This window comes from Mesoplodon bidens (assembly GCF_964165515.1).
Source record: "Mesoplodon bidens genome assembly, chromosome: 1".
Taxonomy (NCBI): domain Eukaryota; kingdom Metazoa; phylum Chordata; class Mammalia; order Artiodactyla; family Ziphiidae; genus Mesoplodon; species Mesoplodon bidens.
The window spans coordinates 88,506,214-88,520,083 of NC_138176.1; the positions used below are offsets into that span (position 1 = coordinate 88,506,214).

The 13,870-nt window shown below is 33.8% G+C and overlaps 1 protein-coding gene across 3 annotated transcripts in view; it reads left to right on the forward strand.

Annotated features, from left to right (window-relative positions):
* AFG2A (AFG2 AAA ATPase homolog A) overlaps nucleotides 1-13,870 on the forward strand; it is a 333,075-nt gene that overhangs the window by 97,982 nt on the left and 221,223 nt on the right. For all 3 annotated transcript variants that reach the window (XM_081246187.1, XM_081246188.1, XM_081246189.1), the window contains exon 14: nucleotides 13,109-13,235. In XM_081246187.1, coding sequence (XP_081102313.1) covers nucleotides 13,109-13,235 — 127 coding nt within the window. The remainder of the gene's footprint in view (nucleotides 1-13,108; nucleotides 13,236-13,870) is intronic.

Sequence of the window (13,870 nt, forward strand, 5' to 3'; positions counted from 1 at the left end):
ACATTAGGAGGTAGCCTGCCCTGCTCTCTACCCCACCCATTTGATATTCTGTAAATACCTACCAGTCTTGTTATTTTATGAGTTGGAGTTCATGGGTCCTTTTATTACTTCTGAAGTGAGATGGACCAAAAGGTTACAAATAGCTCAAGTTCACCTTGACTGCAGGAGAAGAAAAAGAAGCCAGAGAAGTTTACTGAAGTAGGGTGATCTGCCACATTTATGTGCCATCAGAGACGTCTGTTTTTGGAGCCTAGAAAGGGACAGGGTGGGAAACACTGTTAAATATGAACCAAATGGGAGGTGGAATATGTAGCAGAGTTCTCATAAAATGCCTTTGAAAGGTAATGGTGTGAGAAACCAGACAAGGCACTTGGTAGAAATAACCTGTTTTTGTAGGCAATTTGGCTCAGTAGGAATTTGCAAATGTATTAAGAGATGCTAATAATTTGCACCCTCTAGATATCATTTCCTTTAGTAGTCTTCATCATATTGTGAGCCCTTCCTCAGTGGCTCATTCAAATAAAGTACAGGTAAATTCTGTGTAGTTTCCTTTGCATAGAGAAATTTCGGTCAAGTTAGTTGACATTTCAGAAAACAAAGATAAGGCTGAACTACCAAATGTAATGTTAATGGTCCAAAGTAGAGAGTTTTAGTTGTACTTTAGCTGCACTAAGTCTTATATAGTTACTAAGTTTTATAGCCATAAGAATCTCATAGAGTGATATTTTGGTTGTTTTTTCCCCATAATTGTGTGATGGGCCAACATTACCTAGAAAGTTATTGTTTTATCTAGTTAGAGTGCTGTAACCCGAAAACAAAAACAAACAAAAGCTTCACACATATATTTTTGTTCTTCAGCTATTTGAATTGGACACAGTTTCTAGAAACTGAAAGCACAGCTGTTGATAGATAGCAAAAGTATGAAATTCCGAAAATACTAAACCAACTTTATACATTGTTAAAGAAATAGAAAACATAGGAAAACATAGAAAAATTAAAAATTCCATAAGCTAGAAATTTTCTATATAATTTTGGGCTGTAGAATATTCATTGCTTTCATTTCTTCTGTTTTTCTATGATAACATTCAGATCCAACTCATAATATGACTAGTCCAAAAATGACAGTGCCTAAGATGACTGTTTCTTCTTATCAAGATTTGGATTTCCACACTTAAGATGTTTAACAGATTGAGCCCTGAATTATGATATATACTAGTCTGTACTATCCTGTGCATGTTATGTCAATTATTTTGACTACTTGAAGTTACTCAAATTAGCCACGAAACTGAGGATTGCAACCCGCACATTAAATAGAGTATAGACATACTATTTGCTTAGCTTTAGAAATATTTGTGCTTTCAGAGAGATTTTTCATGTTTATAAAAGTGTCTGCTTACAACCATTATTTTCTCCTCTTCCCTGCCCCATTTAAGTTCTTTGGGACTTGAAAAATAAGTAAGCCTGATATTTACTTCTCTTTTTCTGTATGCCCATTTAAATTATGGGTGTTCTGAATAAGATTTTTTGTCTTATTTCATATTGTGAGTTGGATGAAATGTTGTAAGATTCCCTTTGCAAAGTGCTTTAATGATCTGTAAATATTTGGGAAAATTGAAAATGCTGTTAAAGTAGCATAGCTCTTTGGGAAATGGATACCATGGTAGGGAGTAAAGCACTGATGTAGGGAAGAGATTTGAATTATACTGAGCTAATAATAATATTGGGTAACATTTATTTAGTGCTTATTGTATTCTAGAAACTGTTTTAAGTGCTTTACAGCTGAAGAAAAAAAATCATAAAAAGGCCCCTGCATTAATGCAAAGTAGGATATTACACAGTTGGTTTTAGTATTCTGCCCTGCCTCCTAGCTAGCTTAAATTTTTACCTTTTTCAGGGTTATAGTGGGGAGGGGAGAGCACGCTGGGCAGTAAATCATCAGTCACTCTTGTCTTAGGCAACACTTCTGTCCCCAGAAGTGAAGAAGGATAGGGTGATTCCCCATATACTGTATTCTGTTGGCCCGGTCTCCTCTGACTGAGGAAATGGCCACTAGACTAATCTAGAGATTCCTAGAACAACTTCCTCTGTCTAGGACGTTCCAGCTAGTCAGTGGATCTTGGAATCATCCTCACCAGCTGACATTAATGACTTTCCTTAGAGAGATGGCCTGATGTAACATTTTACTAGGAATTGGGAGTTATTTTTTGTTGTTATAGGACACATAGGTCATTTGTAGCTATCTTTTAAAATGAAAATTTGCTTGCATTTTGCATGCACCAAGAAAATTACCATAAGTAGTGCTTGTGTGCAGAGTGTTGATAGTATATGTTTGGCTAGTCTTTAGGTCTCTTTCAAGCCTGAATATTGACATTGGGGGTGTGGGGGATAGATTTTAAGAAACAAATTCAGATGCTTGCCATTTGGGATTCTTTATGACATTTAAAAATTATACTGAAAAACATTTTAAAATTTGAACTGGATATGAGTTGTTGGCCTATAATTTAGAAATCATATGAAGAGATGATAGGGGATTTTATTTTATTGCAGGAGCTGAAAGGAAATAAATATCATTTTTGTGAAATTTTTGCTATTGAAAAATAAAATCAATGTAATAATTACCATCATGGTGGTGAGATCTCCTTAAGATAGGGGTTAGCATTCCTTTTCTGAAACAGGCCAGTTAGTAAATATTTTTTGCTTTTTGGGCCATACAGTTTCTATTGCAGCTATTCATCTCTGTTGCTGCAGTGCGAAAGTAGCCATAGACAATATGTAATCAAATAAGAAACAGTTGGCTGGCCAGATTTAGACTGGCTATAGGTTCCTGACCTGTTTTAAGATATCATAAAGTCCCTTCAGTCCACGGCACTCTGACTTTTGAACAGGGATAATTTGGAAAAGGGGCTTGACTTCCGAAGGGAAAAGAAAATTAATCTTTTGGAAACGTCTAATTTCAGTACTTTCTATAGCTGAACATTTTTTCCATTGTTGTGTTGCCTATCTCTAGCAGATAATAAAGTTTTATAAAATCATTTCATTATGTTAGTGATTATACATTTGTTCTTAAACTTGGAGTTGGTTTTGATTTCCTAGGATGTCAGTTTTGTGGATTTTGTTTCCTACTGCGGCTTTGAAAGTCAGCCAAGAATATTTCTCAGTCCATAAAACAGTTTCACTATGCTACTCCAGCTAGCTATCAGTGATCTGTGGAAATAAAGGGCAAAGGCAACATGAATAATGGGAATCCAAAGAATTCCCTTCACCTAATCTTCAACATTAATTATAGCCACCAGTTTCTCTGCAGCAAGTAGCAAATTAGACCAGTATGAGCTTCACCTCTTTCTGTTTAACGGTACTTGACTAGATCAATACATTTCTGAATACAAGGAAGGGATATATGTATACAAATAGTTGATTCACTTCATTGTTCAGCAGAAACTAACACAACACTGTAAAGCAATTATACTCCAATTTTAAAAAAAATAATGAATTAAATAAGTTACGTGCTCCGTGTTATCAACACAGAATTTTTAAACTAGAAAGACCTGTATATATGTCTTATCTAATTTAACTCCCTCATTCATACATGCCAATAATTATGAAATCCTCAAGGGAACAGTAACATCTTCATCCTCTTACCTCAGATGTCCAGCACAGTGCCTAGCAGAGAAGGCACTCTCTGCTAAAACCCAGACATTTAGTTTTTGAATAAGGGAATGAAGCCTCAGAGAGACTAGAGATTAGGTTCACTCAGCTGGTTGTTAGCAGAGTATGATTTCACCATGTTTTAGTGTCATTTGTGAACCAATTTTATTTTAAAATTAAACACTGAGGCTGTCTTTTGGAATTTTGTCACCTGCATTACGTTCATAGGAGCATCAACATCTTCATAAAGAATCATTTGTAAGCTTTGGAATACATTCACCTGTCCAAGAGCTCCAAAAAGAATTAAGGAAGTGCTAAGTGATGCGTTTTTCAAAAAAAATCAGTAGTTTTTGTACACACTAACTTTAAAAGTGAGTCTAGACTCAAAACTTTGTCAGTTGTGCTGAGGGTACAGAAATGATAAATGTTCTTTTTAATGTAGCTGATAGCAACAGTATTCAAAGGATAATAGAGGATAGCAACAGTAATGAAGATCATGCTTATTAGATCAGTGGCACAACATTTTGAAAGACTATGTACGTCCTTGGTATACTAATTAATTTTGTAGAAAGATCACCGCGTTACCCTCTGCCAGAAAGCCATTCAATCACACTTATTTTATTGTAGGGGGATCAAATTGAGTCTTTTCTCAAGTAAGCAAGCATGCAAATCACAGGGTTCCAAATCCTATGTGTCTGTAGTCACAGAGGGTTATAAATCAAGAGCCTGAGTCAGTATCCACCTATCCCCCACTTCCCCCCCGCCGTGCCCGCCCCCCCCCGAAAAAGTTCATTTAGAAGATACAAAAAGAGGATAGAAAAAACAGATGAAGAGAACTTCTTTCGGTATAGATCTAAGAAACCAGGGAAGTGGAGATTTTCTTCTCACTCTATTTCATTTCTGCATCTGAGCGCAAAGTCTTACAGTATATTCTGTTTTTTTCTGTTTTAGAAGGTTTGCCGTTTTTTAAAAAGTCATTTTTCAAGTATAAAAATATCTGAGAAAGTATAAAGTTCTCCTCATCTGGAACTTTTTGCTGTTCAAAATAAATTGTTCCTTGAGGACCCTGAGGAGCTAAATTGTCACTACATTTGAGCAGCTAACAAAATAAGAAGAATTCTCATTGCCAGGGCATAGCAGGCTCCTACTAATGCATCTTGTATAAACAAAGTGTCTTTTAGCAGTTTATTTATCAGGCTCACTGTTTTGGGCATAGTTACGAAGGGCTTAAGAGGAGTAGTTTTTATCTTAGAATTATGTTGGTGGCTTTCATGGAAGAACTTAAGGAAGTTTGATACTTTCTACCATGTTTTAAGTAAAGCTCAGTAGAGAGCTGGCAATGTGAATCTGCATGTATCTGCTGACCTGTACTATCCTGGCTTCTGAAAATCTTCAATCATATATCACGTTCATGCTTTATTTCAGTAACGTTTATGTGCCAGACACTCCTTTTTCAGTTTAATTTGTTAGGATAACTTGTAAAAGGTTATAGAGATCTCTTCATTAAGCCAGGTATACTGGTGATAATTATAATGATAATGCTTAAAACTGTTATCTATTGACATTTCCTTTGTGCTAAGTATCAGTAGATCCTTTATACATTTTATTTAATTTTGAGGGTGGTATGAGTCTTTCCATGTTTGATTGAGAAAACTGAGTCTCAGAGAGGTTAAGTAACTCTTCCTCCAGATTACAAAAAAAAATAATGGTAAGGCTTACTAACTGAACCCAAGCTTACTGATTATCAAAGCTCTTTCCCAAATTCAAAGTAAGCTTCCCAATGAGTACTAATCAATGAAGATTTTACTGGAATGATTTTAAAACCTTTATGTTGTATAATTATATATTATGATTACTATAGAACTTTAGTTTTTGTTGTCACCATTTCTAGATCTATGGTACTTAAGAAAATGACACATGTTTAGAAGCATTTTCTCTGCTTTAATTTTTAGCTTGAATATGTTTGAACTTACATATATTAATTTTCCTTATTTTTCTTTTGTTGGATTATGTTTATAACAATAACCTGGGGACATCCAAGATTGTGAAAAAATTCCCTTCAAAAATTGTTTTTGGCGTAGGGTAAATTGAACTGTGAGTTTAAGAATCACTTGTTTCTCTAATACTGTGTTTGAGTCAAAACTATACAAATGTAGTGAGTGTTGCCTATGTTAGCTTGTAATTTCTACTGGGAAATCATGTCAAGATGGAAAAATACATACTTTTATGTCATTTTCTGTGTTAACACTTTATACAAAGCTGCAGTTATTCAGCGCACATGCAGCTTGCACAGCTCTAGGACAGCATGTGAAGATAACTCATTATATATGTCTGTCTGCTTTTATAGGGTATGTTGTTAATCTAAAATAATTTATTTACTATTAGGTTCAAGCTGAATATAGATCATAATCTGACAGCATAGTTTATCGTGAAGTGGTCAGCTAGAATATTCAAGGCATTGTAGATTCTTGACGTTCATCAAATGATTTTTGCTTTCACTTTCTGAGCTTCTTGGCATATATTTCTGAATATTACTCAGCCATAAAAAAGAATGAAACAATGCCATTTGCAACAACATGGATGGACATAGAAATTTATCATACTAAGTGAAGTAAGTCAGAAAAAGACAAATATCATATGATAAATAGCTTATATATGGAATCTAAAAAAAAGATACAAATGAACTTATATACAAAACAGAAATAGACCCACAAACATAGAAAATGAACTTATGGTTACCAAAGGGGAAAGGGAGGGGAGGGAGTTTGGGATTAACATATACACACTACTAAATATGAAATAGATAACCAACAAGGACCTACTGTATAACACAGAGAACTATACTCAATATTTTTGTAATAACCTATAAAGGAAAAGAATCTGAAAAAGAATGTTACACATATAAATAATATAAAATTAATATAAAATCATAAATATATAAAATTATTAAATATATTAATATAATATAATATAAAATTATATAAATATATTAAATATAATACAATATAGAATTAATATAATTTTATATTTCGTTTTATCTAACTATATTATTTATAAAATTACAGTTATTTTATAATTATTAAATTATATTATAAAGTAATTATAATTATAAATAATATAAAAAATATAAGTATATATATAAAACTGAATCACTTTGGTGTATACCTGAAACTAACACATTGTAAATCAGTTATACATGAATTAAAAATTTTTAAAAACCCAAAAATACCCCAAAACTAGTCTTCCATGTGATTTTATTTTTCATGGATTATAACTTGCTTAAGCATTTGTTCTCTTGCTGGACTTTTTAAATATATAAAAATTGTCCCTCCTTTAAATTTTTTTTTTATTTTAAAGAAGTGTCTATCAAGGAGCCAGAACTGTAATTATTGTTCCCGTAGTGTTATCATCTTCAAGGTATTTGATCAGAGTATAATTCATATTCTTCCTGAACCTTAGAAAAACAGGGAAAATAAAAAATAAATATTTTATCTGTTTCCTCCTGCCCCAAACTCATTTTCCTTTAGATGGTTATACTCACTGCTTCAAGGAAAACCAGCTCCTTCACAAGTATATAGGTTTCCTAATCATGGCAATTCATTTTAAAAGAAATTCACATTGGGCTTGTCAGGATCAGGTAAAGAAAGAAAAAGCAAAATAGGACCTGGAACACTTGTATGTATTCTTAACATTTTCAGTGAGTGAACAGTATCTATGCAAACAGATGGCCTCATAAAATCTACAGTTTCTCTCATTAGGGAAGTTGATACTTAGGACTCAGAAGTATCATGTTTGTAACTCTTTTAATTTTAACCACTGTACAGAAATCATTTTGCAAAGAAAACTTTTTTGTTGATCACTTTAAATGTTGATCACAGACTTTTTATCTTTAATTAGTAATAATTTTATTGGCTTTAGCATTTGAGAATCCCGAGCCCATTCTTGATGCCTTCGATTACTTTTGATGATTTTGGGAAATTTTCAGGTTGTGTTTCCTGAGATATGGCTTCTATTTGATTCTCTCACTTCTCTCCTTATGAGACTGCAGTTATACGTTTCTTAGGTTTTCCACTGGGTTCTATATGTATTTTTACTACTTTCATTCTTTTTTTCTCTTTGTGCATCAGTTTGGATATTTTCTACTGACCTGCCTTCCAGTTTAAGGATCCTGTGTTCTGTTGTGTTTAATCTACTATTACATTCATCTTTTTAATTCTTAATTTTAGTTATTATAATTTTTATGTTTAGAATTTTTCTTATGGATCCCAGATCACTGCTGAAATTCACCACTTTTAAATTTCTGTGTTTTTTTCTTTTTTTTTTAATACAATTCAGGTGAATTTTTGTTTTTAATTATCTCAGTCCCATCCCTGTCCAGATTACATGCTAATTTAACATTGTTTCAGATTCTAATTCCCTAGCATCCTTCCTCTTCTTAAGAGGGAACTAAAAAGTAGAAGGGATAAAGGCTAAATGATAGTCTAGAAAAATCTTTTCCTATTTATCTTTTTATTTGTAGGGTATAGGGTTTTGAGGAATGGGTGAATTAGGGATGTATATATTCAATATTATGCTTTTGTTGATAACAGTGTATCTTGGACTTAATTGTTCCGTTTCTTTTGTGGACTCCATATCTAATGATTATTGTTGGTTTCAGTGTCTAAAGCGATTATGGTAATGGTTATTTTTCTATTCGTGAAATGTTTTACCCATTCTTAACTTTAGATTAGTTTATGTTAATAGAATGTGGTGGTGCGTCAGTGTGCTTTCAGCATCTAAAAATGGCATTTAAAAAGCCCCTTAATTTTCTTTTTGTTACCTATGACTTAAATTCAAACTGAAAGACTGTTGTATAGTTTTTGTTTTTGTTTCCCCTGATAAGCTCTCATGTAAAAAGTGCTTGTAATGAAGCTTGTATGTGACATCCTTTCATCTTTAAATCTGTTATTTTCTACAATGATTTATGTTCAAAACATTAATCCAAGGTTATAAGATACTGAAATATGTTCGAATTATATGATGAAAATTTTTGTAAATTTGAAATGCCTTTAAATGTATTCAAAATTTTTATAAAGTTTGAGGAGTTAAAACCAATATGTGGATTTTAATAATAATAAATCTATGTTATTTGTTAAACTTACTCATTTTTTAGCCTCTTAACATCATTGTTTAATTTTTCTTTCAAATGTTACCATGTAGGAAAGTTTGTATTGAATGGTGCTCAGATTCAGTACTAGCCCTGGCTAAACCTAACTTTGATAACTATAAGATTGCTCTCCTTTCTATAAAAGATTCTAAATGTTCTATATAGTATGAGCATTCATGATTATAAGTTAGAGCCACTTCTTCATTACTGATGGGGTAAATCAGTTATCTTAATCTAGTTCTATTTAGTTACATTTATTCTGTCCAAGTTCTTGATTTAAACTGAAAGCAAATGTTATCCAGAGTTCTTGAATCAGTCTTTCAGGAAATATTCTGTGTTACTTATTTTGGAAAAGCAAATGAATGTGGAGTTTTCTTTCTCCCTGCTAGACTCTAAGGTCCTTGAGGAAGTAGGGACTGCCATCTTAGTGTTTTCATTCCCATTTCCTAAAGCCATGTCTGGCCTGCTAGGCAGTGAATGTTTATTGAATAAATGAGTTGAATTGAATTGAATGAATTGTTGCACTTTCTAATAAAATTACTCCCCTCATTTTTCCTCTCATTCTTCTCTCACTGTACCACAACGATGTTTGCCTGATCTGAAACAAAACCTAGTAGCTATTTTTTTTTACTTCTCAGGAAGTTTGGCTAATACATTCATACTTACCAGTAAGACATCTAGCAGTCTTACTAATTCACTGGAGGAAGAAGGGAGAGTGTACATAACATAGTTAAGGATGGGTTCTGACATTATTTGAATATAGTTCCTATTAGGAGGAGGCAAAGCAAGCAATAGCAGACATAAGATTTAGATGTGGCATGGGCCCAGGATTTTTTCTTTTGATGGAATTGTGCCATTCACTTGAAGCTATTTAGTTATGTTACACAAATTCCTTTAGGTAGGTCACAAAAATTAGAACTTTATCATTATCTAGTAACGCTGTTAGGTTAATTTTTTTTTTTTTTTTTGGTGTATGTGTAACTCTCTCCAGTGCTAAGTAGTATAACATTCCTATGGGGATTCATTCTACTCTCCTTGCTGACATATTTTCTGAGGAGTCATTCAATGTAATTCTTATCTTTGTGCCTCTGTAGTGAAGTGTTTTTGTCCTCTAGCTAACTTTCAAGATTTTTTCTTTATCTTTGATTTTCTATTGTTTGAATATGATATGCCTAGGTGTAGCTTTTTGGCATTTTTCCTACTTGATGTTCTCTGGGCTTCTTGGATCTTGGTGTCAGACATTAATTTGGGGAAATTCTCAGTCATTATGGCTTCAGATAGTTTTTCTATTCTACCTGTCTTCTCCTTTTGGTGTTTCAGGTACCCATATATTACATATTTTTTTTGTTGTCCACAGTTCTTGGATTTTCTTTTCTGTTTCTTTTTTCTTTTTGTTTTTCTTTTTCACTGTTTTCTTCAGTCTTTTTTTCTCTTTCCTTTTCCGTTTTGGATGTTTCTATTGACTCATACTTAAGTGGAGAGATTCTTTCCTCAGCCGTGTCTAATCTGCTAATGAGCCCAATAAAGGCATTCTTTATTTCTGTTATAGTGTTGTAACAACCTTAGAATTCTTTTTGAACCTTAGAATTTCCATTTCTCTGCTTATGTTGCCCCTTTCTTGTGTGTTGTCTACTTTGTCCACTAGAGCCCTTAGCATATGAGTCATAGTTTTAAAAAATTACTGGTGTGATAATTCCAGTGTTCCTGCTGGTTCTCTGGTTCTGATGTTTTCTCACTTTCTTCCAACTGCGTTTGTTTGCCTTTTAGTATGCCTTATAGTTTTTTCTTGATAGACATGATTTACTGGGTAACAGGAACTGTGGCAAATAGGCCTTCAGAAATATAGTGGTAAGTGAGGACACAGTGAGGAGGTGTCGGTTACCAGCCAGGGGAAAAGAGTCCTCATCTGACCATGCTGGCCTCTTCATCTTACCAGCCTCCAGACTGTGAGAAATGAACTTCTGTTGTTTATAAACCACCTAGTCTGTGGTGTTTTGTTATGGCAACCTGAACGGATTAAGGTACCTGTGATCTCACATTTCTGAGGGATCTAAAAAGAATTGTTAATTTTTCAGTTTATAGAGCTTTTTACTTGTTATTAGGAGGAAGTAGAGCCTTCTAAGATTCTTATATACTGGACTGGAAAACATACCAAAACTGCCCTTTTGTGATCTGTTTCCTATACTGTAGCTGCTGTAGTCCTCAAAAACATAAATCTGATCTTGTCATGTCTCTACCTGAAACTTCCCATCAACTTTAGGACAAAATCTAAACTTAGTAATTTGGTAATTTGGATAACAAAGCCTTTGACATCCAGCCTTGGTTTATCTTTCTCTGCTAATATTTTACATTTTTATGTTACTGCTATGCTGTGCTACTCTGAACTGTTTTCCATTTTCAGTGTTCTGTATTCTCTCTCTTCCCTATCTTTTTCTTTGCTGGTCTGGCCCCCACTCATTTTTCAGGTTGTAGGTTAGAAGCCATCACCTCTGGACAGCCCACCTTGACTCTCCCAAGACCTGTTCCTGTGACCTTCCTTTGCCCCTTGTAGTGTAGGATCACAACTAATTAGCAAAGTAGATACAATTAAAGGCCTTGGATGTAATCTGTTGGCATCCTTAAATACTTATATGCTTGCAGTCATCATGAAGGAGCCCATAGAGCTTTTGCTAGCAATGTTCCTATCTAACATTTGGAAAAGTTATATTTTGAAGCATTTTTGGAAAGATATATAATCTATTTATTCAAAATGTTAAATCTTAAGTAGACCCAGATCAGCAAATCCATGCACCAGCCAGTTGGTTACTTGCAGGAACTAATGTTAACCAAGACAAATCTCAGTGGCTTCCCAGATGCTCCTTGCTTGGTCCCAAACTTTTGACAATGGGAAGGACCATTTAATAAATTGACAGTGTGAAGGACTAACCATTTAATTTAATTGACAGTATGATTTGTGTAACAACATCATGTATGTCTGATTAGTGTGAGTTAGAGGCTACTCTCCTTTGTGTCAAGTTTTTGAAGTTGTAATGCACACTGAGATCTAAATTCTTTTATTTAGAGATCCTGATTACCTTATTATTAAATATATTATGTGATGATTATACTAAGGTGTACTTGCTGTCATGGGTGCTAAGACAAAGGTATGGGGTGTGTCTCTTCTATCCTCTTTCCCTCTTCTCCCCCCTCCCACTCTCAACTGCATCTGATTGAATTTATATGTTTAATATACTTACAATGCTGTTTCACTCTGTAATTGTCCACCTAGATGTTTATTATATATTTCCCAATTCTGAACAGAGCTTAGTAAATCCCAGCTAGTGCTAATGAGAATTATTATTGTGGGGTCTTGATTGTGTAATATCAGGGTTTTGTTCACTATTAAGACCTGTTGAGTTTACTTCTTAAAAATCAATATTCAGTAATTTTTTGTGATCAAGGAAATGAGATTAAATTAAGGTGTAGTTTGTTCAGGAGTAGCTTTGTAATTGACCTGGTGCATGAACAAAAGGAACAAAATAAAATGTTTTTTTCCCCCCTATTTCTCCAGATATGGGTATTGTGATGACGCCCTACCTGCTGATGTGTTTTTAAAATATTCTTTTTTTTTTTTTTTTTTTTTTTTTTTGCGGTACGCGGGCTTCTCACTGCCGTGGCCTCTCCCGTTGCAGAGCACAGGCTCCGGACGCGCAGGCTCAGTGGCCATGGCTCACGGGCCCAGCCGCTCTGCGGCATGTGGGATCTTCCCAGACCGGGGCACGAACCCGTGTCCCCTGCATCAGCAGGCGGACTCTCAACCACTGCGCCACCAGGGAAGCCCCAAAATCTTCTTAATATTTTAAAATATCAAGATAGGTCAGAAATATCCCGTTTGCTATAGGTTTGTAAAGAGTTTTCTGTCTCGCATAGGCTCTAAGGTTCATGTGAGAATGAGTCTGTATCTTATTCATTTTCTTATTCCCAATTCCTGTCCGTTTATTTGCCATATAAAATGTAAATATTGATTAAGTTAAATAATTACATATTTGATGAACTTTTAAAAATAATCTTATATCTTACTTCCCAGATCTTTTATATTTGACACTCTTAGCATTTCATTATTGGATAGAAAATAATCATGGTTGTTGATCGAGGAAAAGAAATGATTTAATATAGTTAGTTCTTGGATCTAATTCAACAAGTAATGAATTCTGAAGCATGCATTTTATGTTTTGAAAAAGACAATGTTTCTTGTTATAGAATATACGATCTTTTAAAAATAGTAGAGTATTTGGGGATAGATAAACAGATTTTTAAAACTGTATTTTTAAAAATCAGTTCATCAGGTGCCGGGAATGTAGCTGATCGTGTTTTGGCTCAGCTCTTGACAGAAATGGATGGCATTGAACAGCTAAAGGATGTGACAATCCTGGCAGCTACTAACCGTCCAGATAGGATAGACAAGGTAAGAAAGAAGGCAGTCTGGGCATTTTAAAATCAAGAACTGGATCGTTTGATTATGTTGGGGATTTTTGGTTTTGGGGTTTTTTTTCTGTCAAATTACTTTCTAATCAGTTTGTCATTTAGAGGATACTGAAAGATTAAAGGAAATGAAGAGAACTGAGAAAAGATTTTGTTTATGTTTTTATTACTTATGTTTGGTATTAATGAAACTATTTTGTAACCCCTTGAGTTTTCCCTCCCCCATTGTTGCATTAAATTCTTAGTATATTTCCCTAGAGTATTTAAGTTCTGAAATTCTTTTTGTGTTTCATCTGATTTATTTTGAGAACTTTTTAACATTTTCATTCATTTTAAGGTAAGCTTCCGGCTATTTACTACTAGTTAGACTCAAGTTATTTTCAACAACTTTCAAGGAGTCCTGGCCTATCAGTTGCTTTCAGAGTAATTAGAATAAAAATGACAATGGATTTTATTTCTCTTAAGAAGTTACTTAGGCTTAAATTAATCTACATAGGTGCAAAATTAACACTTTCAAGCTATTGCTACCACTATTTTTCCCCAAGTCATATTTTAATAAATGAATTCACTTACCTTTTAAGTGCCTAATTTATACTTAATGATCTAAACTGAGAGTAA